The sequence below is a fragment of the Delphinus delphis genome, chromosome 8 (assembly GCF_949987515.2).
Source record: "Delphinus delphis chromosome 8, mDelDel1.2, whole genome shotgun sequence".
Classification (NCBI taxonomy): domain Eukaryota; kingdom Metazoa; phylum Chordata; class Mammalia; order Artiodactyla; family Delphinidae; genus Delphinus; species Delphinus delphis.
Window position 1 is genome coordinate 109,130,596 of NC_082690.1, and position 23,370 is coordinate 109,153,965.

The 23,370-nt window shown below is 64.8% G+C and overlaps 1 protein-coding gene across 4 annotated transcripts in view; it reads right to left on the reverse strand.

Annotated features, from left to right (window-relative positions):
* LSP1 (lymphocyte specific protein 1) overlaps positions 1-23,370 on the reverse strand; it is a 34,455-nt gene that overhangs the window by 4,890 nt on the left and 6,195 nt on the right. The window contains exons 1-8 of one of the 4 annotated variants that reach the window (XM_060019513.1): positions 18,057-18,232; positions 5,094-5,231; positions 3,987-4,154; positions 2,087-2,285; positions 1,668-1,757; positions 1,379-1,422; positions 1,128-1,209; positions 229-363 (exon numbers count right to left, since the gene is read on the reverse strand). In XM_060019513.1, coding sequence (XP_059875496.1) covers positions 229-363; positions 1,128-1,209; positions 1,379-1,422; positions 1,668-1,757; positions 2,087-2,285; positions 3,987-4,154; positions 5,094-5,231; positions 18,057-18,118 — 918 coding nt within the window. In that variant the 5' untranslated portion in view covers positions 18,119-18,232. Of the gene's footprint in view, positions 1-228; positions 364-1,127; positions 1,210-1,378; positions 1,423-1,667; positions 1,758-2,086; positions 2,286-3,986; positions 4,155-5,093; positions 5,232-13,124; positions 13,266-18,056; positions 18,233-23,370 lie in introns of those variants that run through there. The other 3 variants (XM_060019514.1, XM_060019510.1, XM_060019512.1) reach the window with 3 other exon arrangements.

A 23,370-nucleotide genomic window follows, 5' to 3' on the forward strand; every position in this document is an offset into this window, starting at 1 on the left:
CGCCTGCCTCCTTGGGTGACAGCCCAGGGGAAGAGGCCGGGAAGGGAAGGTGACATGGTCCATCTTCACCTGGCCCAGCAGCCTTCCCACCCAGCCCTCCACAGGAGCCAGCCTGGCGGAGACCCCGTCCCCCATGCACCACAGTGCCCTCTGCCCACACTTCAGCCTGGACAGTCTCACGCTAGCCTTCCAGAGGGAGCCCAGCCGTGCCCCAGGACGGGAGCCTACCTTACAGGTGGGGGACTTGGCGGAGGACTGAGCCTGCACCTCTCCCGTCTCCCAGCGACTCTTGGTGCTCGCCACGGCCATGCTGGGCAGCTCGATGGACGGCTGGCGGGCTAGCTTTGGGGTCCGGCCAGAGGTCTGCAGAGGAGACAGAGCCCAGGACCACTTTACTGGACAGCCACATGGGACACATCAGAGAGGCCTGTGTGAGCCGCTCCGGCACACAGATGACGTCCTCTGTGTGGCTGCATTCCCCCAGGACTGCTTATCCAACGCAGGGCTGGAAGAAGGCGCTCTGGAAAAAAAGTACCCCTCGGTGTACTTGTGAAACACCGCCCTTGCTCTGCAGAGCACAGGTGATGGGTGAGATACGAGACAAATGTGGGGCTGTCCTCGAGCTGCCCCTGGCACAGGGTCGGAGGAGCAGGGGTTGAACGGAAGGGTGTTGGTTGGATGGAATGATGGCTGGATGGAGGGGAGCTAATTGGATGAAAGTGGATGGAGGGGTGTTGGTTGGAGGGAGTGGTGTTGGTTGTGTAGAGGAACATTGGTCAAACAAAAAATAGTGGTTGGATGAGAGGACATTGACTGAATGGAAAAACATTGCTAGGATGGAGGGGTGTTGGTTGGATGGAGTAGTGTTGACTGGATGGAGGGGTGTAGATTGGATGGAAGAGTGTTAGTTGAATAAAAGGGTGTTAGTTGTTGGATGTGGGGGCGTGTAGGATCAATGGAGGGACCCTGGTTGGATGGAGTGGGTTGGTTGGATAAAGGGGTGTTGGCTGGATGGAAGAGTGCAGGTGAAAGGACAGGAGTTGGTTGGATGGAGAGACACTGGTTGGCTGGAGAAATGGGTGCATGAATGGAGGAGGCCCTGCAGAAGCGGAGGGGCCTGTGCGCACCTCGATGGCCTGCGTGTACTGCTCCAGCCTCTCTTCAATCGTGGAGATGGGCAGGGCTGGCTGGGACTTCTTCATGCTGTTACTGGAGGAGAGGAGAAGGGTCATGGCCCAGGCCCCCTCACTCAGCTTCTATGCCCACCCTGAGCTCCTACCAGAGCTTTCTCGGGCCCCCAGATCTCCACCTACTGGGTCCCCTCTTCAACCCTCCCTTGGAGATCCCCGAGTCCTGCCTGGGAAGCAACCAGACGTACCTCTTCTGAATGGAGCGGTGCAGGGACTCAGTTCTGTCGCTGAGCTGTGGAGGGCGGGAGGAGACTGAGCCTCCGAAGCCAGAGCAAGGCCCCCAGCCCACCCCTCTCAGCTGCTCCCACCCGCCAGTCCCATTGCCCAGTTTATGCGTTTCACAAGGCTCTGCTGAGAGCCAGCCTGGCAGAGAAGGAGGCCGTGCTCCTGTCCTGGAGCTGCCCTGTGGCTGCCTCTCTGGGACTGTCATTGGTCATGAGTCCGGGACAGAGGACTAGGCTTTGGGGCTTAACCTACTTTGGTGCTGGGGCTCAGGGGAGGCGAGCCCGGGTCCGTCCCCTCCAAGACCAAGGGGCTGGGCGTCCTGCGCTGCTGGCATCTCTGGTGCTGGGAACAGAACGTCTGTGGTTACGGGGTCTGAATGATCGCCCCCTTTGCACCCCTCCTGCCCCACCCAGGACTGGTTGAAGGAAACACCTTCCCCTCCCTGGGCCTCAGGTCCTTTCCCGCCCTGCCATTCTCTGGTTCTGGAGTTCTCGGCAGCAGGAGCTGGCGTTCCATCAGGCAGGGTTACCAACCCCACCGCCCTCTGAGACTGCGGGGGTGCTGGCTCCCTCCGGGCCCATCCCGCGAAGCCCGCAGAGCATGCAGGTAGCAGAGACAGATGCAGCCCGGGGGCCGGGGTGTGCCCAGACCCTTTGGGAAGCCACCGGCACCTGTTCATCCTCTGCCTCCTCGGTCTCTGCCAGCCCTGGGCTTCCCTGGACGGCTCCCTCGGGGCCGTTGGGCTCTGTGTCCTCTGTTCCCGGCCCCTCCTGGGGCTCTGAGTCGGGGCTCAGACGCAGCTCCTCCAGACAGACCCCGGCTGGGGTCAGCTCGTCGCCACCCTGGCTCCCAAAGGCGTGCTGGCAGGGCCTGTGGCGGGGAGGGGGAGGCAATCCAACAGGTCGAAGGTCACTTGATCACTTCGAGTCCCTTCCCGTTTCCAAGCCTCAGTTTCCCCAACTGTAAGATGGGCAGTCAGACCAGTTAAGCGCCCAGGAATCTCAAGACCCCGGCCTCTTTGGGGAGGTGAGCCCAAGGCCTCAGAGCCTGCCCTCTGTCGCCAGGGCCATGCGACCAGTGCCCACTGAGGCTAGGCCCGGGCTCCAGGCCCTCAGGACCAGCCCTGGCCCGTGTCTCGCCTGTTGGTGTCCCTGCTGGCTGGCCTCCTGGCGCCGGGGCCGCCTGGGCCCCCTGCTCCCGGCCTGCTCCGGGTTGGGGCGAGCGGGCCTGGGCGGCAGGTGGGAGCTAGGTGGGGTCTGAGGCTTGTCTGGGGGCTGGTCAACTGAGGGACAAGGCAAGGGCTGGGGTCACAGAGAGGGCCGCAGCCGCGAGGAGCAGGGCAGACCAGGCTGGCCGTGCGGGGCGGGGGAGGCCAGCCGCTGGCAGCCTGCGCGACTCTGCATTGGAGCGGGACTGACCCTGGAGAAGAAGATGGGAAATTCTCGCATTTTCCATGATTTCAGGCCCCTCGGTGCTCGTGCCAGCCAAGACGCAGACCACCGCCCAAGGTGGGCCGGGGTCCGAGCCAGCGGCAGGCTCACAGAGGGCCCGTTCAGCTGGGCTACAGGAGGCCAGGCAGGTGCGGGGGGCAGGGAGGCCTGGCGAGAGCAGGAGGGTCCACAGAAGAGCTAGAGTGCCCCCTGCTGTTGGGCGGCCAGTTGGGGACAAAGGGAACAGGACCGGCAGGGCTGCAGCCATCCCAGCGCCAGTGGACGGGCCACCCTGCTGCCCCCGCCCCCCGCCCCCAGCTCAGAAACGCAGAGTGTGCTCTGACCCCCAGAGACAAATGGGGGAAACTGAGGCCTGGAGGGCGGCCGTGGGCAGAGGGCCACGCCAGGAGCAGGGCCCCGGCCAGGCAGCTGGCTCTGAGCGCGGATGGGAAGGGGTGGTGGAGTGACGGGAGGGGTCTTAGCGAGAGCTCGGGGCTGCTTCAGGGGCCTTGGAGGGGACGGGAGGTGGCCAAGAGGGGCTCCGGCGACCCTCGAGGCCACAGGGCCCCGAGCCTGGAGCTCCCGAGCGGAGCTGGGCCCCTGACCCCGGCCTGTGGGGTGCTGAGAGCGGCTCAGACCCCCGGGGTGGGGGCGGGTGAGGCCCCAGAGCAGACCCCAGCCCAGGGCCCCTCCCCCTGCCTGCCCTGGTTCAGAGCGCCTGCACATCTGGAAAGCTTGTCCCCCCAGGCCGACTGGCGGCCGCACATCTGGAAATACCTGCTCCCCTCCGTGGGAATGGAGCTCGCTGCCCCAGGGGAGGAAGGGGCGGCGGCGGGGGCGCAGGGCCTCCCTGACGTCAGTGGGCTGCAGATGTGCTGATGGAGTAACCGCCCCGGCGGCCGCAGCTGGTCTGGACGGGCCGGGGCCCTGGGGAGCCCAGCAACGAGATTCCTCCCGTCCCACCCGCGGCACCAGCACCCCCGCCGCCGCCCTCCTGTCTCGTTCTCTTCCTCCTTCCCCCCCTACGGCCACGGGGGCATTTTGGGGGGCCACTGGGGTGGCGGGAGCGGAGGGAGTCGCTCGGACACACGTTGGGGGCTTGGACAGAGCACCCCTCCTCCACGCTCTGACCCCCACTTGCCTGTCCTCCTCCTGCCCCCCCTCCGGACTCTCGCCCTGAGGGGGGGCCCCACCGTCCACGGTCTCCCCAGCCCCGCGGTGCTGCCGCCGCTCCTCCGGCTTCTGGGACCAGTCGCCGAAACCCTCGTCCTCGTCCAGTTCAGGGCCCTCCGAGGGCTTCGGGCTGAGGCTGGAAGAGCAGGCATGTTCTCAGGGCTGGGCCAGATGCGGGGCAGGGGGCCGACCCCCTGCCCCCACCCCGTCCACAGCGCCTCCCTCTCTCACACCCTGGGCTCCAAGTGCGGGAGACCCCATCTGCCGCAGGGGCAGCACCCCACGGCCGGGCCACGCCCTATTAAGCCAGGGCTCCCCAAGAGCAGGGCCACGTCTCCCCGCTCAGCCTGGGGCTCCCCGAATGCTGGGCTGTGTCTCCCCCGCCACCTACGGCCCCCGCGGGTGGGTGCCGAGTTTCCCTCTGCTGTCCCGCCTGAGCCCTGCACCCTGTCCCCCACGGCGGGCCTGTGCTCCGGTGGTCCCTGCCTGCCCCCAGTCCCTGCCTGCTAGGCTGGGGACCTGGCCCGAGGGGCCTTGACCGCTACAGCACCCCACTCCACCCAGAGCTGCTGACTCGGAGAAAATGGAACAAAACAGGGCCTGGGGGAGGGGGAGCGTTATTGGAAAAACAGCCCAGCCCAGCTACAGAGGCCTCCCGGGCCCCGCGAGGGAACAAGCCGGCCCTCGGCCCGCCAAGTTGGATGTGGCCTCAGTGAGTCACAGACGGCAAGGACTAGGGCAAGGGGCTCGGGGGCCAGGGCCCCACAGCTGCGCTCGGAGTCGGTCCAAGCAAGGGGGACCACGCAGGGTGACCAGGGCCGGAGTCGGGACCCCGGGAGGCTGGCCGGTAGGGGGCGGCTCCACACGTCTCCGGCCAGGTGTCCGGCAGACTCCGCTGGCACCTGGAGCTGTGACGACCGACACCCTAAGGGCACCCCCACCCCCGGCCCGGGTTCCAGGGCTGGGCCCCTCCCTCCTTGTCTCAGCTGCTCTGGGGCCTCCAGCCCAGGGCCTGACCCCGCGGCAGCCCTCTGCCCAGGGGCGCAGGACAAGTGAGCTGGCAGTGTCGGCTTACAGCTTCTCCTGCTCTAGCTGCTCCAGGGACTGGCCTCCTTCGCCCTCATCCTGGGCCCGAAGCTGCCAGGCCCTCTCCTGCTCGCGCTGCCCCCGGGCGGCACCCTCCTCTCCTTCCACGCTCCACTGAGTGGCGAGCCTGAGGGACACGGAGAAAGAGTCAACACCGGGGCCCGTACCCCACTTCCCCCGTCCGAGCAGGCCCCAGCAAGGCCTCTCTAGGCCTCAGTTTCCCCATCTTTAGAACAGAGATCTTGAAGGGTGGTCGGGAAGGGGTGCTCGGGTTGGGGGAGGTCCCAGGGTGCTGTTGGTCTCTGGGCGCCCATGTGCCTCCCGGTGATGTGGGGGCCCCTGGGTCAGACAGGCCTGGGGAAACCCCAAGGATGGGACCAGACCCTCCATCCCCTTCCAGCAGGCTGGATCCCTGGACCTCATGGGAGCCAGGACACTGGCTAGTGTAGCTTTGGCCCCAGGCAGGGCCCGGAGGCTACAGGAAGAGCCGGCGGAGGTGCGGAGAGCTGGCTGTGGCCGCTGGACAGGTGGGGTCACTCGTTTGTTCTACCTGAGTCAAGCGGCTGTAGCCTCGGCCACTTGGGCGCTGGTGGCCTGGGCTGAGGTCAGGCCCAGGCGGCCCAGCTAGGCAGCCACGCCCCTAACGCGACCATCCCAGCAGGGGCGATCCTTCCTGCCCCACAGGAGCACCGTGCTGTGGGAGACGGCGGCCCTGCTGGAGGACCCGAAAAGGGCTCTCAGCTCACCCAACACCGCCCCCGCCCCCGGCCCCCGTGCAGCGTCTCTCCGGGCTGTGCTGTCAATGGGGAAACAGGCCCACGCAGAGGCAGGCGCAGGGGACCTCACTCCCACACTTCCTGGGGTTCCTCCCTCGGGTCCACACAAGGTCGGCCTGAGACCGGGGGTCCGGGGCCAGACGACCCTAGCCCCGGCACAGCAGATCTCAGGCTGTTGGCACCAGGTGGGCACCGCAGGCCTCGGCCAGCTGGCACGGCCTGCCACCCCAGCTCCCCCAGAGCCCGGGAGCGGGGTCCTGGGTCTCCGTTCCACAGCGCTCACTGCCCCGAGCTGGGGTCTCAGCCCCTTCCTGCCGTGTCCCCCGCCTGACCCCGCAGCCCGCTCCTTCAGGGCCCCCGTCCCCTGGCCAGGGTGGGCCGGCTCTGTGGTCTCGGCAGCCGTGCCAGCACATGATCTAATCTCTCCTAGGTCTCCTCGGAGCCTCCCAGACAAAAGCCAGGCCCCTCCATAGCCCCAGCTCGAGGCCCACTCCCCCCGCGGCAGCCACACGGGACCCCAGCCACGCAAACCGAACCGCCTGCTCAGCCCTCGGCACCCCCAGTCCGCCCCCCGCCCCGTGCCGCTCCTCAGAAGCGACTTTGACTCCCACCCCCTCCCCACCCGGGCCCCAGGGAGCCACTTAATCCCCCACACCTGGCTCCCATCAGCGTCCTGCTCCAGGCCCTCGGCTGGGGGCTGGGGGCCACGTCCTGTCTGGGGAGGAAGAGGCTGGGGTGATCTCGGGGATGTTGGGGACCTAGGGTCCAGGGCTCCTCCCCACATGAGCACCAACAGCCCCTCCAGACGGAGGGCAGAAGCCTAGCAGGGCAGTGGGGGGACAGAAGGTGCCCACAGCCTCTCCTGGGGGCGCCCGGGGGGATTCCTCCAAGGGGTGAGACCAGCACTGCACCCCTTTCACTGCCATGTCCAAGCTGCACACGCCGATGGCTGTGTTGGGCATTTGGGATTTTTTTAGCCAACATGTGGGGGTGTGTACACGGGCCCCAGTGGGATGTGTGGTGGGCCAGGTGGGGCCTCTCTCAGGACGATAGCTCCTGCCCCCCAGGCCCCTCCCCCAAGCCCCGGGGACCCTTCCCTGGCACAGCTGAGTGCAGAGGCCACACGGCCTGGTCAGCCCACCGGTAGGGCGATGTGTCCCGGCCAGCAAAGCCCCACGCAGGCCTGCACTCAACCGCGCAATGCACAGTGGGCCTGGCACACACACGCACGCGCACACACACACACGCACACGTGGCAGGAATGCACACGTGTACGTACGCACTTTCTCCTGAGCCCCACTCAGGCCCACGTGGGCGCACACACCCACACTCCACGCACGGGTCCCAATGCCCCCCACCAGGCACACTTGTGCACACACGTGTGCACACGGACGTCCATGTGCTGACAGAGTCGGGCAGGGGAGCAAGGTGAGGGCAAGGTGGCAGCCCAGGCCCCGGGCCGTCCAGGGGGCCCCAGCACTGTTTAGTGTTTTCCTGCCGTCGTCCTGACAACGCGCCTGGCCAGAGGCCAAGGCATGTTTTCTGAGAACATTGCTCCTGAGGAGCTGGCCCCTCCGAGGGCCACCCCTGCTCCCCGCCGTCTGCATGTGACCCCCGAGCCCTCGGGGCAGGGAGCTCAGGGGGGCCGGAGCAGGGTAGCAGGGTAGGGGTCTCGCCACAGCCCCACACTGGGAGAGGCTGCGCTGGCCCCCAGCCCCTGACCCGGCGGCCCAAGGACGGAGCCGGCTCAGCCCCTTTCCTCTGGGCCTCCTCCCTTCCCGCCCGCCTGCCCCAGGATGTGAGTAATGCGGCCCCTCCTGGCCCCTCCCATGACCTCACCCCCTCACTGTTCCACAGCTGGGTTTCGTTCTGGGAACTGAGAGGGGGGCGGCTCTCCTGGGGTGGGGTGGGGGCCTCTGGCCTGGGAAAGGCGCCCCCGGCCGGCGGCCCAGACCCCTTGGCACGCTCGGCGGAGCTGTCAGGATGCTGGCGTCGGCTGGCCGGCCCGCCCGTGGCCCTGGCTCAGCCCGTGCGCAGCTGCGAGGGATTTGGTGTTCCTGCACAAATGCAATTATCTCTTTCCTGCGTCTGCTCTGGCTCCGGGCGCGCCCAGGGTTCAGCCCCAGGGGCTGCTGAATGGGCTCTGCAGCCCCCCCCGTCACGCTCCAGCGTGGCGCCTCGCCCCACCAGGTACACGAGTGCGCACAGACCCCAACGGGCCGGCTATGGCCCCCCGTCCTCAGTTGGGCTCCCCAAGCTCAGGGGCTAGCCCTGCTGAACGCGTCTACCGCCTACTGGGCCCCTCCTCTCCTTCCTCCGCAGCCCCCCAGTCTCCACCAAGGCTTCGATGGTGCCAGTCCTGGGCCCGGTCTGGCCCTCCCCGCGGTCCCAACCTCCTTCCTCCCCTGCCCTGTGGCGGTTCCAGAGGGGGCATCAGGCCTCGGTCCCGTCTCGACTCTGCCCCCTGCAGGCAGCTCACGGCCACCCCACCTGCTTCTCGACGCTGAAAGCTTTTCAGCCTTCTGGAAAGAGCTTCGGGGCTCAGCTGGGGGGCCGGAGCCCAAGGGAGGACCGGCCTGCGGGCCAGGCCAGAAGTGGGGAACTTCCCCTTGAGACCTGCAGGGCACCCTCCTGGCCATTGTCCCCTGGATACCACGGGCAGGAGCTGGCTGGGAGGCCTGGGGAGCTGGGCTGGTCACCCAGCCGGAGCAGGGGGCCCCTGTCTCCTTGTGACCATCAAGGTGTCCAGTCCCCTCCCGTGCCCCCGCCCTGGGGTCTTGTACGCCAAGGTGGACATCTGCAGAGCAACCGGCGCCTCAAGTGACCACAGAGCCCACGCGTGAAGGGACGGGGTGTGGGGGGACCCGAGCCCCAGAGAGGCCACCCAGCCTGGCTGCCGGGGCTGGGGGACAGCACGCACCCCCCACCACCTCAGCTTAGAGCAGCCCCCGAGCGCAGAGACTGGGCCCCGCCGGGAGCTCAGGAGAAGGCAGTGGTGCCTGGGCAGCACCCGCACCCCACAACTCAAGGGGTGCTCCTCAATGGTGGGCAGCGTGGGTCCCGCCCAGGCAGCCCGGGGGAGGGTCCACGGCGGGCACCGGGATGCTGGCTGTCACTCATCTGTGCAGTGAGGCAGCTGTGAGGGGTGAGCCAGGCACAGAGATGGCCCCGAGCGAGCAGGTGGGCAGCGGGCGGGGTGGCAGAGGGTGTGGGCACGGGAGCCGCGGCTGCTGGGAACCTGGCCACCGCCCCCCTGCCCTCCCGACTGCCCTGGCACTGGTCCAGCCCCCCTCCCGGCCCACCCCCCTTCAGCAGTGCCTTCCTGGGCGTGTCTGTACCCCACTGGGTGTCTTATGCCAGGGAGACACCCCACAGGGCAAGCCCCACCCCACTGTCCAGGGAAGCTCAGGAATCGAACTTGAAATTGAGTCTGAAAGATGAGCCTCAGAGGCTGAGGGCAAGAGCAGAGGCAGGGCCAGCGGGCGGGAGAGCTCCCAGTGGTGCCCCGCCTCCCCCGTGGGGTGTCCCCGGGCGAGCCCATGCCAGCACAGGTGCCGTCAGATCAGCATTTGGGAGGGAGGCCCAGCTGGGACGTGGAGAAGGGGGAGATGCCGGCTGGGGGCGGGGGGCAGTTAGGGGGGGAAGCTGCAGCCTGGGTGCTGCAGGGGCAAAGGGACAGGAGGGGAGAGGTGGGCACCTGGGAGGGGTCCGCCTTGTGGGGCGGCGGTCACTGAGTTGAGCTTGGACGTGCGGGGTGCGTGGAGACCTCGGGGAGATAGTCAGTAGGAAGGAACGGCAGGTGGGGAGGGGCCCAGCTCACCTGGGGATGAATAACCTCTAAGGGAGCCATGGGGACCCCGAGAGGGAAAGGCTGGGGGGCACCAAGCCCCTAGGGGCTCTAGGCCAGAGGTTCCCTCTGGTTTCCCTTGCTCCGGCCCCTCCCTGCCCTGCAGGGCACCCCCAGGGCCTGCTGTCCAGGGGGGCGGTCACAGGGTCAGCCTCCACTGGGGGCCTCGGGGTCCCCCTCTGCTGGGGGTGTGGGAGTGCCAGCTCTTCCAGAGTCCTGTGGGGCAGGACTCAGGGGCAGAGAAGGACCCGGGAAGATGGGGTGCAGAGGCTAAGCTGTGGGTCTGGGGGAGACCAAAGTTTCCGAGCAGGGGGGAGGGTGATTGGAGGGGACCTGAGGTGGGGAGCCCGTTGCCATCCTCGGGGTGACCCGATGAGGCCCGCAGGGACGGGGCGTGGAGGGGCAGGAGGGATGGCTGTCAGTCACCCCGGCAGGAGGGAGGGCCCAGGCTGCCCGGGGAGGGGCCGCTGCTGGGCCTGGGAAGCAGTCCAGGCGCTCCAGGGAGGAGAGGCCGGGCGAGCCAGGCTGTGGCTCTGTACTGTCTCCCTGACCCTCCTCTGCAGGGGGAGACCTCAGGCCCAGCCTCAAGCTCCCCAGCCGTTAAAAGGGGTGCTGACCCACTGGGCAGGGAGTAAAACTGAGACCACCCCCCGAGGCGGGCCCAGCTCCCGCTTCCCCACGGCTGGCACTGCCGGCAGACCTGTGTCCCCAAGAAGGAGGCTGCAGTCCCAGCAGGGGAGGCCCGGCCCGCACCCCGCCCCATGTCCCTCTTGGCCACGTGAGCAGGTCACGTGCAGGAAGCCTCCCTGGATGAGGGGACATCTACCTGCAAAGCTGGCTTTCCCCACAACCGCAGAGAGGACGGCACCCCGAAGGGCGTGGGCCAGGGCGGCTGTGTCTCCAGGGCACCGGGCGGAGCTCGGGGGAGGTGGCACCGCCAGGCCTCTGGGAGCCGGAAGCTAGCAGGAGAGAGGCCAACCCTGCAGGGGCTCACGCGCCCCGAGGCTACAGCACCCTAGGGCGGCCCAGAGATGAAGGGCAGAGCGTCCTGCCCCCCCAGGACCGCAGCTGCTCCCCAGCCCCGAGGGAGGGGAGGGCTCTGGGACCTGGGCCGGTGGCCCTGGGGCAGCGGCCAGAGCAGCCTGTGGGTGGGGCCTGTTCATCAGCAGTGCGTCAGCCCAGACCCCACCCCGCCGCCGGCACTGCCTCCCGCCCCTAGGGGGCACCGCCCCGTCTCACAGCAGACGGGCCGAATCTGCGCATCACAGTGTGGCCTCCGTGCCCAACACCCCTTCGTCTTCTCCCAGTGGGGCAATTCTTGGGGGGCGTCTCATTCGGGGGAACCCCAACTGCCCTGCCCAGAGCCCCCAAAGGCGACGACCCCCTCCTGCACGACTTTCCAGCCAGCCCCGGGGCAAACTGGGGAGGCTGCCTCTGCCTCGGCCCTCCAGCCACCAGGGACCCTCGGGCCAAGCCCCCGTCCCCGTCTCCTCTGGGCCTTCACCCCACTGGCCCCTGGGGGCCACGTCTGCCGGCTCCAGACCCCGCTCAGCTGGGGCAGTTCCACCGCCCGGTTCTCGGCCGGCTGGCACCCCACCTTAGAGCTGACAAGAAAGCGGGAGATGATGCTGCAGGGCCTGAGGTCTCCCCTGGTAAGGGGAGACGGGGGACCACAGCCCCCCACCGTCACCGCCCCAGCCTCCCTCCCTGGGCCGGGCTACCCCGGACGACACCCCGACACCCGACACCTGCTCCACAGCCTCCCAGCCAGCGCAGACAGCTCCCCTCAGCCTGCCTGGGATGACCTGTGTTCTCGCGTTCCTCCATCCCCAGGGCCTCTGTCTCCCCATGCCCTTCCCTCTCCCCACCCCCGTTCCCTCCACCTCCCTTTCTTTGCCAGCACTTTGCTTTGCCAGGTGCTAGGGACCCAGAGATGGGTGCCATTTCCTCTGCCCTTACAGATCTTAGAGGCCGCCAGGAAAACCAGTGCTGACCCCACACTGTGGCTCAAGGGCCCCAGAAGAGGACCCCTATAGCAAGCTTTATTTGGGGGGCAGTCACTGGCAAGAGGCCCTCTCAGGTGAGGGGGCCCCTGTGCCTGCACCCAGCCTGGAGGGACAAGGGGCCACAGTGGGAGGAGGCCCTGGGAGAGAGGAAGGTGGCCGCTAGAAGACACGACGAGGGGCATCGCGGCCAAGGGAGGCGGGCATGGACGGGGCACAGCACACAGAGCCGGGACCCCCACCACAGCCCCGCCTCTCTCTTCCCATCCTCCCCCGGGGTCCAGAGGTGAAGCCCACCCTCTACCGTGTGACCCACAGTCCCGGTACCTCCCAGACCGGTGTGCCCGTCTCCTGCCTCCCCACCTGCAGGACAGGGTGGTGTGGGAGGGGCCTCTGTTCCCATGGACACCGGCTCTACATCCTGCCGCAGACCTGCCCGGTCCCAGACCTGTGCCAGCCCCCGTTCCCCGGTGCGGCCCACTCGCTGCACGCCCCATGCAAGACCCCACCCTGCCCTCTGGCTGGGCCCCCATCCCTGCTTCAGTCGCTGCTGCCCACCGTGCAGTGCCGGACGCCTGGGTTCTTGCTGCCTCCTCCCCAGACCTGGGACGCAGCGGCCGCCTCGGGACCCACGCGGCCCCCGGGGGACCAGGCTCTGATGCTGGTGGGGGCGACAGCAGGGCAGGCCTGCCCGTCACACCACTGACCCCAAAGTCGTCCAGGCTGGTCGGGTGGACCCCCCAGCACCCCACCCCACCCCCGCAAACAGCCAGATGGGAAAGGTGCCCAGCCGGAGTTCACTGCCACCCAGGCGCCCACGCACTGGCAAACGGCCCTGCCTAAGGAGTCTGTGACCCTCCTCGTGGGGCTTTACCCCCTCTCACAGCTCAGCCCTACAGAGCCCCACGCCTTGGGCCCCGAAGACCCCGCCGAGCCTGGAAAGTGGGCACGCGGCCCCTGAGCCCCTCTACCTCAGGCTTCCCCCGGGTCGTCAAGGCTCGGTCCCCAGCGTGGGGTCCACAGCAGAGCTGAATGTCCCGCTGCCCAGCCTGTCACCTCCCTCTGGCTGGATGGCCTACCTCTTGTGATGGGCTCCATGGTCGGCCTCCTGGCATTGGCTCTTCTACACCTCTGCCCCCATTTGCTCAGACCAGCCTGCCCATCTGGGCTGGGGGTGGCTGGCGTGCCTGTGGCCGGCGCTGGCCCTGCGCTCGCCGCTCCCCCCTCTGCCCTGTGCCCCACGCACACGGGTCTTTCCTTTCCCCTCCGAGTCACTGACCACAGCGCCGCGGGGGCCTGGGCCAAATGCCGCGGCAGCCCAGGAGACCTCCCTAGGCACCCCCGCCCCATCCTCACACCAGTGAGTCGCCCTGCCCACCCCTACGCCTACACACTGCATCACCCGGGCCGACCTCCGGGGGATGGGACCCGGGGGCTGACCGCACAGCACCAGCTCCAGCCGCATCCCCGGGCCCGGCCCAGTCTCCTCCTGGCGCCGGACGGCCCTCCAGGAGAGCCGGACGCTGCCGAGCCCAGCTGGGACTGCCTGGCACAGCCCTCAGAGCGCTCACGGGGCCAGGCCCTGGCACGCTCCAGGACACGCGACCGGTGGCTGGCACTGGCTGGAGCCTCTGCCACCCCCTCCCCCTCCTCCTGTGCGGAGCCCCGGGTCCACCTCCCACTCCCCAAGGCCCCACACGTGGCTCTCCCCGCGGTCGGCACCAAAGGGGTTCTCTTCCTCCGCCGAGTCCCGGGGTCTGCACGTCGTCCAAACCTGTCTGCCCACCTGGGCAGGAGGTGCAGCCTGGCATCTGACCACCTGTCCGTCTGCTCCTGGCTCCGCCCTCCCCGAGATCCCTGGGTCCCCACGTGCACGGAGCAGCGGGACCCTCTCCCTGATGCCTCCACACCATTTGTGCCACCGGAGCCCCCAACACGCAGCCCCCAGCCCTTCCTTCAAGGTGCTCCTTCATCCCTGACCCCTTGGGAGCGATCATTCTGGGGGTGCAGGGGCTTTGCCATTGGACCGGCCCTAATTCACTCTGTCATGCCACCCCTGGCTGTGTGTCTTGTGATTCTGCAGACCCTGTTGCCTGTCCCCCAGGGCGGGGCCAACACCCCGGCCTCCCCGCCCGCACAGGTAGGGGTGTGGGCTCAGCCTCAGCGGCTCTGTGGGGCGCCACGCTTCTGGATGTCCCACCAGACCCCGGTCCTCTGTCCCCAAAGTCTTGGCCAAGAGCTAGGGGCTCGGCCGGAACGACCCCATTAAAGGGACAAAGTGACCCTCCACGGGCAAGGAAACTGAGGCTCAGAGATGCAGCGTCTCACTGGGGGCCCCCCACCCCAAGGAGGCACAGGCAGGGTCCCAACCCCGCAGCCCCTGGGTCACCATCCAGGAGGGCCCAGCCCAGGAATGGGGTGCCGCCTCCGGGCCCCCCTGCCTCCTCCCCTCTCCTCACTGGGTTTTCCTCTCCTTCTCTTCCCTTTTCTCCCCGCCTTCCCTTCTCTCACCTGCCTGCCCTCACGCACCTTCCCGGGAGGGTCACCGCAGGCGGTGGTCACTGCTGCCCTCCCCATCCCCCCGTACTGGGTGCCCACTCCACCCGGCCCCCGGGGGCCCCTTCCTTCATCCCAGGACCCCTCGAGCATCCCCATCTCCTGCCTCGTCCAGCCCCTCCTTTGCTGCCTCTCCCTCCTTTTGACCACTGTCCTGTCCCCTGCCCTCATCCCGTCCTGTCCCCACACGTCCCCTTTCTGTCTTCACAGGGGCCCCGCTGCCCCTTGCCCTCTCCACTCTGTCTTCCCCCCACTTCTTCCACCCACCACCGGGAAGGACACATCCCGGCGGGAGAGCCTCAGGGTCCACAGGGCACACCCCAGCCGCAGCCTCACCTCCACAAGCCTCAGGACCTCCCCGCCCGTCATGGGCAGCAGCCGTCCCTCATGTGCCCGGCACCCTCGCCTCCTGGGGTGGGCCGGGGTCTGGTGCCACCCAGCGCCCACCTGCAGTGGGTCAGCCCCTGGCCACCCACCTGTGCTGAGCCGCTCCTGGGGCCCACACCCTGTCCAGCTGTCCCTCAGGGCCCAGGAGCCGTGGGGCGCCGTCTCGAGGCTCTGGCAGGGACAGGGGCGCCAGCCCCCAGGTGCCCGGTGCGCGCTGGCCGCCACTCACTTGCCGCTCTCTCCCACTCTGGTTTGCGGGTCGGGGCTGGAGCCTGGCCTGAACCTCAGCGCTCTGGGCTCCGGCCCTGACACCCTGCCCAAGGGGCTGGGCCACTTGGTCCCTGTACCCCCTGCTGCTGGCTCGCCCGGGCTCCCAGGGCAGTACCCGCTCTGAACGACAGACCACCCGGACCCGTGGCAGCACCGCCCACCGGGCGCCCGGCGCCCACCCCACCCCCGGATGCGGGCCCTTGGGTGGGCCCAAAGCAGCCACGCCCCTCTGACACCGTAGTTTCTGGCCTGGCTTCCCCCAGTCCCCGTGGGCCAGCCCAGAACGCAGCCGGCCCCATCCCTCGCCCTCTTGCCACTTGGGCTCCCTAGAGGCCTCCTGGGACAGGCTGGCCAGGGTGGGAGAGCCAGGCATGGAGATCACCAACGTGTCCGAGGTGGATGTGTGCTGGGAGCCGGGGGCTGGGGGCTCCTCTGGCGCCCAGAGCTTCCCCTGGGGGACCAGGAGCCCCTTGCACTGTGCCAGCTCAGCCCCTACCTTAAAAAGCCAGGCCCTTGAGGACCGTGTGACCCGGCAGGTGGCCCCGAGTCAGCGTCCTCTGGGAGTGAATGGACCCAGGGTCCTCTCGCTGCCCTCCGACGGCCCCTAACACTGGGGGGGCGCCTGGGGAGAGGCTTGGATCCCCCAGGGTGGCTGGAGGAGTCCAGGAGTGACTCCCAGCCAGAGCTGGGCTTGGGGGCACGGGGGCTGGGGAGGGGGTCAGCCCTGGGCTCCGACCCTGCCCGCCTACCGGCTCCGCTCAGCACCCGGTGGCCACACGCCGCAGCCCAGCGTGAGCCGCTTGGGTGAGGGGTGCGGGCGGGGCGGGGAGGCGATTTCCCTACGGGCCCATAGGGTCGCTTTTAATCCACTTAAACTGGATTCAGTCTACACCCCAGCCACTGCTGGTGTCAGCAAACCCTCGCGGCGCTTGTCACAGAGGGGACGGCGCCCCCTCTGCTGGCCCCCTTCCCCTGCACCCAGGCGTTCGAGGTGAGGGACTGGGGTGAGGCAGCGGGCGAGGGGGACAGCTTCCCCACTCCCAAGGGGACCCGGGGCGACTCATAGCCTCTCCGAGTCTTGTTTTCTGTTCCCATCGGGGACAAGGGGCCTGTCGGCCGGCAGGCCCATTGGATTCGGGAGAGAGGGTGGCAGGAAGTCACATCTGTGTGTGGTGTGTGATGTGTAGCCCCGCCGGCCGCTGGGTCAGGGGCCTGGAGCGTGTGCGGGTCTGTGCACGTCGTCGGGAGCATGACCACGTGCAGGGGGCTTGCTCAGCGTGGCCGGACGGACAGACGCACTCCACGACTCTTCACGAGGGACCCTTGCGTGCTCCCCCCCCCCCCGCCCCACCCTCCACAGCGGGAGTCCCCGGGGAGCTCAGAGGGAGGTTTCCTCCCGTCCCTGCCCTGGCTGGCCACATGCCTGGGTCCTCGGGGCTCGTGCCCACCTGCCCCCACCCTCAGTCCAGCTGCACCCTCTGAGCCCCGCTGGCGCCTCCAGCTCGCCCCCCGCTCACCCAGGTCAGCAACCTGGCACCAGGTCTGGGAGCTGAGCCAAAGCCATACCTGGACGGATGCTTGTGACAACAGATGCTTGTGCACACAGCCAGGCCCTGGGGCTCCCCCTGCACCACCCCCCACAGTGGGCTGGGCAACGCGCTCCCATGGCTTCGGTTTCCCCATTTGTTACATGGCGCTGGGGAGCCCCGGGGACTGACCCAGCAGGCACTCCTCTGTTCCTGGACCACAGACTGGGGACGGGGGACAGCAGTGACTCCTGGGAGGACACATCCCAACTGACAGGAACGGGAGGTCCCGCCTGAGACACGTGGATTGGGCAGGTGTGAAGCCCAGGAGACCCAGGGGGGCCTGCCTTCTCCACGGGCAGAGCGGGGCCCCAAGGGAGCACGCCCAGCAGGGCCCCCTCCAACCCTCTCTCTGGGCCCCACCCTGGGGTCGCAGCCCTAAGGCCAGGCCAGGGTGGGGCAGGGAGAGAGCCATCCCTCCGTGACTGCAGAGACCCTGCTGACGGGGCCCGGGGCTGTTCTCAACTCCCCTCAGAGGCTGCTAAGCCCACCTGCACACCTTGACCCCCTCATCCCAGAGTCAGAGCTGGGGTGGACTGGGAATGCTGAGGGATGCCGGTGCCCTCCAGGAGCTGGCAGCCTGCCCAGCCTGTGCCATGCCGTCCAAGGGGGCAGGGAGCAGGCCCGCAGGCCTGGCGGAAGAGGGCAGTCCTCCAAGCTCAGGAGAAGCCGAGGCGGGCTGCACGCAGGAGGCAGCATTTCCGCTGGGCCTTAGATGCCTGGAAGGGTGGAGGAGGAGGAAGGGCATTGCAGGCGGCTCAGAGGGAGGCAGGGAGCCGCCCACAGTGCGCAGCGGCTCTGAGCCCACCTGCGGCACTTTGCTTCTGCTCTCTTTCCAGGACTCTGCGAGGCAGGGCCACCACACCCCGACCTTACAGAGGAGGAAACTGAGGCCCAGAGAGGACTGGGCACTGGCCCATGGCCCGAGGATGCAGGAGCCAGGATTCCAGCTCGGGAAGATCCGGCTCTGAGGCCCAAGAACTCACGTGGCCCGCGGCCCCTTCCGCGCTGGGCTGGTGCCCGAAGGGCCGGGGTGGTGAATGTGGTACTAAGTCCAGTTTCATCATCTGTAAAGTAAGGGGTGACTGGACAGTCCCCGAGGGCCTGCAGGACCAGAGGAGGCCTCGGAGGCCACGCTGGGGCCACGCTCTTCAGCCGGGGAGTGCAGCCTGCGCAGAGACCCAGGGCCCGGGGAAGGGTCTTCGAGCAGAGAGTGGCCACTGCCTGAGGCCCGGCGGTGCAGTTGGGAGAAGAGGACGCGATGTTGGGGGCGCAGAGGAAGGGACGGGCCCGCACGCACGCACCCACACGCACGTGCGCACGCCAGGCCCACAGCCTGGTGCACCCCACACCCTGCCCGCGGCACAGGGGCCGCAGAGCTGCCGGGCTGGGGCCAGGCTCCTGGGGGAGGCTGGGGAGCCCCACGCCCAGGCGGCCCAGGCTCCGCGGTGCCAGTCCTCCGTGGGTGGCACCAGCGCGGGCACCCTGCCCTGCCCTCCGCGCCCCAGCCTGGGCGGAGGGACCTACCTCAGGAGGCTCTCCAGGCCCTGTTTGCTAGAATTCCTTCTCAGGAGCGCAGAGCTGCTCATGATGCGGCCGCCCGCCTGGCCGGCGACCTGGCCTGACCCCAGCCCTGGGGACGGGACGCTGCGGCTGCTTCTTCAAAGGCTCCTGCCTGCGGCCCTCTGCGGCTGCCCTGCCCCCTCCACTCCCCCTGCCACTGGGACCCTCTCCCCCCTCTCTCTCTCCTTCCCCCTTTCCCTCCTTCTTGCTCTGTCTCTCCCTCTGGCTGGCTGGCTGGTCTCTGGCTCTGACACCCCCTCCCCTGCCTCCTCTCTGTGTCTGTTGGTCTGTGACCCTCCGCCTGTCTGTCCTGGCCCCTCTGGCCCCTGGGGGTCCCCTGGGCCAGCTCCCCACTGGCTGCCCCCGGGCTGTCCGAGTGCCCCTCTGTCCCTGCCTCTGCGGCCTCGCGGACTCTGGGTCTCGCGGCCCCTCTCCCGCTCCAGGACGCCTAGCAGCTGCTTCCCGTTGGTTCCCCCCAGCCCCCTCCCCCGCCCCCCTCGGTCTTCTCCACCTCCACCTCCCCCTCCTTCTGAGACTAGTAAAAATGTCAGAGAGAAAACCCTCGCAGCCCAGCAGCCTGGGGGCTTAGCAGGACCTCAGAGGCCTGTGATGGGCAGGCGGCAGCCTCCCTCCCTCCTCCTCTCCCGCCTCCCCCCTCCCCTGCCCTGGCCACCTTGGCGGCCGCTCCCTGCCTTGCAGGCTCCTCCCTCCTGCATCCCATCTCCATCGCTCACTGGTGCCTGGTCCCCCACATCTGCTTCCCCATCCCTGCCCGCCTCTCCCCTTGCCCAGCCCTGGCCTAGCTGCCCTCTGGCCCTCTCCACGGCCCTGCCCAGCCCGGCCCGGGGCCCGTGCTCCTTCCTCCGTTGCCCCCCGGCCTCCCTGGTCCCACACTCAGCCCCTCTCTCCTTTCTTTTCCCTCTGGTGTCTCTCTGTCTCTATCTCTGTCTCCCTCCTTCCCTCCCCCTCCCTTCCTCTCCCCTCCCTTCCTCTTCTCCCTCCTCCCCCTCCCTCCTCTCCCCTCCCTCCCGTTCTCCATTTTCCCTTTGTTTCTTTCCAGCCCTCTGCTCCTGTTATCACCTCACGGGGGAGGCCGGGGCACCCCAGGAATCCTGTCTGCTCCCCAGTGGGGAGGCTGCTGCCCTCCCCCGTCCCCTGCCAGACGGCACTGGAAGGTCGGAGCAGCGACACCCCACAAGGCAGAGGCCAACACAGCCTCTCCCGTCGGGATGGGAGAGCCATGCTCCCCAGAAGTGGCCAGTGGCACGAGGTCGGTGTGGTGGCCTGGCCAGCGGCCCCCCTTGCCCCCGGGCTCTGGCCAAGGCCCCAGGAGGAGCAGCCCAGCCCACTGTTTCTCCGGTTGGGCTGAGTCGCCGTGACTCACTGGAGCACACGCGAGGCGAGTGGCCGGACCAGGGAGGGACCAGACTCGGGCTCGCTCGCTGGGACTCGCCGGGACTCGCCGAGGGCCAGCTCCGGGCCGAGCCATCTCACATCCAGGACCTCACCAGGCTCGCCAACGCCCACGACCACCCTGACAGGCAGATGCCACCGTACCTGTGTCCCAGATGGGGAAACCGAGGCTCAGACTAGTACCCGAGGTCGGAGAGCAGGGGCCCGGCACAGCCGGAACCAAGCCCGTCTACCGACAGCTGGCCACCACAGCACTGGCCCGGCCACCTCCCTCCACCCCACGGCCGCACGCAGAGCAATGGCCCTCTTGCTTCCCCAGCTAGTCTGCCCTCTGGCTGTGCCAGGCGGTCAGGGCCAGTGAGCACCTGCATATGTGTGAGTGGACAAAGGGTCAGGTTAGGCTCGGACCGGCAAGCAGGTGGACACGTGGGTGAATCCCTGGGTGTTGGAGGGGGCAGCGGCGTCAGAAGAATTCCACGTGGCCCATAGGTCCCAGTGGCTCAGGTGGTGGCTGTCTGGTGAAGACTTTGTGGGGGTCGGGACGTCCGGCTCAGACGCCCCCCCACGTAACAGGCCGTGTCCCGTGGCCCACAGCCTGCCCCTCCCCCCGCACAACCCAGAGGAGCCAGAGAATGTGGGGTGTGCCGCAGAGAACAGCTGTGCCCGTTGCCCATCCCCAGCCTCCAGCCGGAGCTGCAGAGACCTCAGGATTCTGGTGGGAGGAGGGAGGGCGACGGGGCCAGGCCTCGAGCGGAGCCAGATCACCCAGGGAAAGTAAGCGTGTGTTTCCCTTCCATCTCAACCTGCCCGTCTCCCCCTGCCTCCTGCTCTTACTGCTGGAATCCCAGTCACAGACAGCCAGGCATGAAATGTGCCAAAGTATATTTTGGTTCAAAAGAAGGAAAAATATTTCCACAGGGTAGAGGGCTGCCTTGGGGTGGCAGGAGTTTCCTGTCACTAGAACTTAAATAGTGTTGCACGATTATTCATCAGACTGATGGGTGGGAGGTAGCAAGAAAAGATCTTTAAATGCGGTGGTCAGGACTCAGTTTCCCAATTAGGGCATGTCCCAACGCGAACAATAGGGCAGAGTATTTGATGTCAACTGTACCATTATTTGTCCATCCATCCATCCATCCATCCATTTATCCACCATCCACCCATCCTCCATCCATCCTCCATCCATCCATCCTCCACCCATCATCTATTGATCCATCCTCTATCCATCGTCCATCCATCCATACTCCGTAAGTCCATCCATCCATCCATCCACCCATCCATCCATCCTCCATCCATCATCAGTCCATCCTCCATCTGTCCATCCATCCTCCATCCATCCATCCATCCATGCTCTCCATCTGTCCTCTCTATACAGCTATCTGTTTTTCCTTGTATCGTCTATGAATCCATCAATTTCTCAATATATCTATCCATTCAATTGTCCATGTAAGCAATATATTCTTCCATCAATTCATTCAATCCATTCAATGTGTATATACTCACGTCCATCCCTATTTCTTTACATTTCTTCATTGAGCAAGTGTCCACCCACCCACCCACTCATCTATCCCTCCATTCATCCATCCATGTACATACCCATCCATCCATCCATTTATTTAAATGCCTTAATACATGTAAAACATGTAACACACTTAAAAGAAGCATTTAGCTAGTCATCCACCTATCCTGAACATAATATCTACTCAATATGTTAATTACTATTATCTATGTATTCATCAATTTGTATATCTATCTGCCCATATATGCAACTGGTGAACTATTTGTTCATTCTTTAATACATTCTTCTATCTCTCCAAATATTCTACTGTCCTCCCATTTATCTAAATAGTTTACTATTTATCCTTCCCTTTCATAGATCCATTCGTATATCTGCCTATTCATCCATCCATATGTCTAACCGTCTTGCCACCTAGCAAGTCAGACATCCAATTGTGCATGAATACGTATATGTTTGTCCTGCCATATACATAGTTGTCCATTATTTTGCCCATAAGGCCATCCAAATGAGTTAATACTTAAAACAGTAGTTGGAACATAGTAAATTGCCAATAAATGTTAGTTACGGTTATTTTCATTCATCTATTCATTCATCCACATCTCATCCAAACAACCACCTAGTCATTCATCTCTAAATTTATCTTTATATATTTTTCCACTTATCCATATATTTTTCCACAAACTTATTGAATGCTGACTGTATTCACTTTTTAGGTGCTGGAGTTGTTTAGAATTAGCAAAGTTCCTGTTCTCACAAAATGACATTTAGTGGGAATAAAAAATAAATAAACAAGGAAATATATATTGCAATGTATCAGATGGCGGTAAATGCTATAGAAGATGGAATTCAGGGTAAGAGGATATGGAGTTATGGAGGGGGGGTGACATTTTATATATGAGAGTCAAAGAAAGCCTCATGGGGAGGAATAAGCCTTTCCTTACTTGTAAAGACACTTGAGTGGAGTAGCTCCACACATTGATGGAAGAAAGTGTTCTAGGAAAAGAGAACAGTGAGTGAAAAATCCCTGATTTAGGTCTGACTCTTCACCAATTTATCTCTTCAATAGTTCATCCAGCACCAAGCCATACATCTATTTACTCAGTATCTGTCTTCCTATTCTTCTGTCTCTTTCTATATTTGCCTATCTGTTCATCTAAAACTCTACCCATTATCCAATTACATCTATATTCATCTGTCCAGTCGTTTATCTGTAACATTACATTTATCTACCCGTCCACCAATTCATAATTCCACTCCGTGTGTCCATACACCAATTCATCCATCCATCTATCCATCTACCCGTTCATTCATTCACGCATCCATCCACCCATTCATCCACCCATCATTCATCTATCCATCCATCTATCCATCTATTCACTCATCTACCCATATATCCACCCATTTATCCACCCATCATCCATCTGTTCATTCACTCAACCTCCATCTATCCAACTATTCATTCATCCATCCATCCACCCATCCATCCATCCACCCACTACATATCCATCCATCCATCCACCCACCCACCCATCCAACCACCCATCCCCCCATCTATCCACTCATTATCCATCCATCCATCCATCCATCCATCCATTCACTCATCCATCCGTCCATCCAACCACCAATCCATCCATCCATCCATCCATCCATCCACCCATCCACCAATCAATTCACACATTATCCATCCAAACATCTCTCCATTCATACATTTATCAATCCATTCATTCACCCATCCATACATACATACACACATACATCACCCACCCATCTGCCCATTACACATCCATCCATCCATTCACCTATCCATCAACCCATCCATTTACCCAAAATTCATCTATCCAATCACCCGTCCATCCACCCAACCATCCATCCACCCATCCATCCATCCACCCATCCAGCCATCCACTCATCCACTCATCCATCATCCATGCATCCATTCATTCCTTTATTCACTCATTCATGCATCCACCCACCCATACAGTCATCCATCCACTCATCGATCCACCCATTCAGCCACCCATCATTCATCAGTCCATCTATTCACTCATCCCTCCATCTATCCATCCATCCACCCATCCAACCGTTCACTCGTCCATCCATCTATCCACTCATCTACCCATCCATCCACCCATAATTCTCCATCTACCCATCCCTTCATTCATCCACCCATCCATCCATCAATCCATCCATCCACCCATTACACATCCATCCATCCATCTACCCATCCATCCACCCATCCACCCTTCTATCTACCCATTATCCATCCATCCACCCATCCATCCACTCATCCATTCACTCATCCATCCAACCACCAATCCATCCATCCGTCCATCAACCCATCCACCA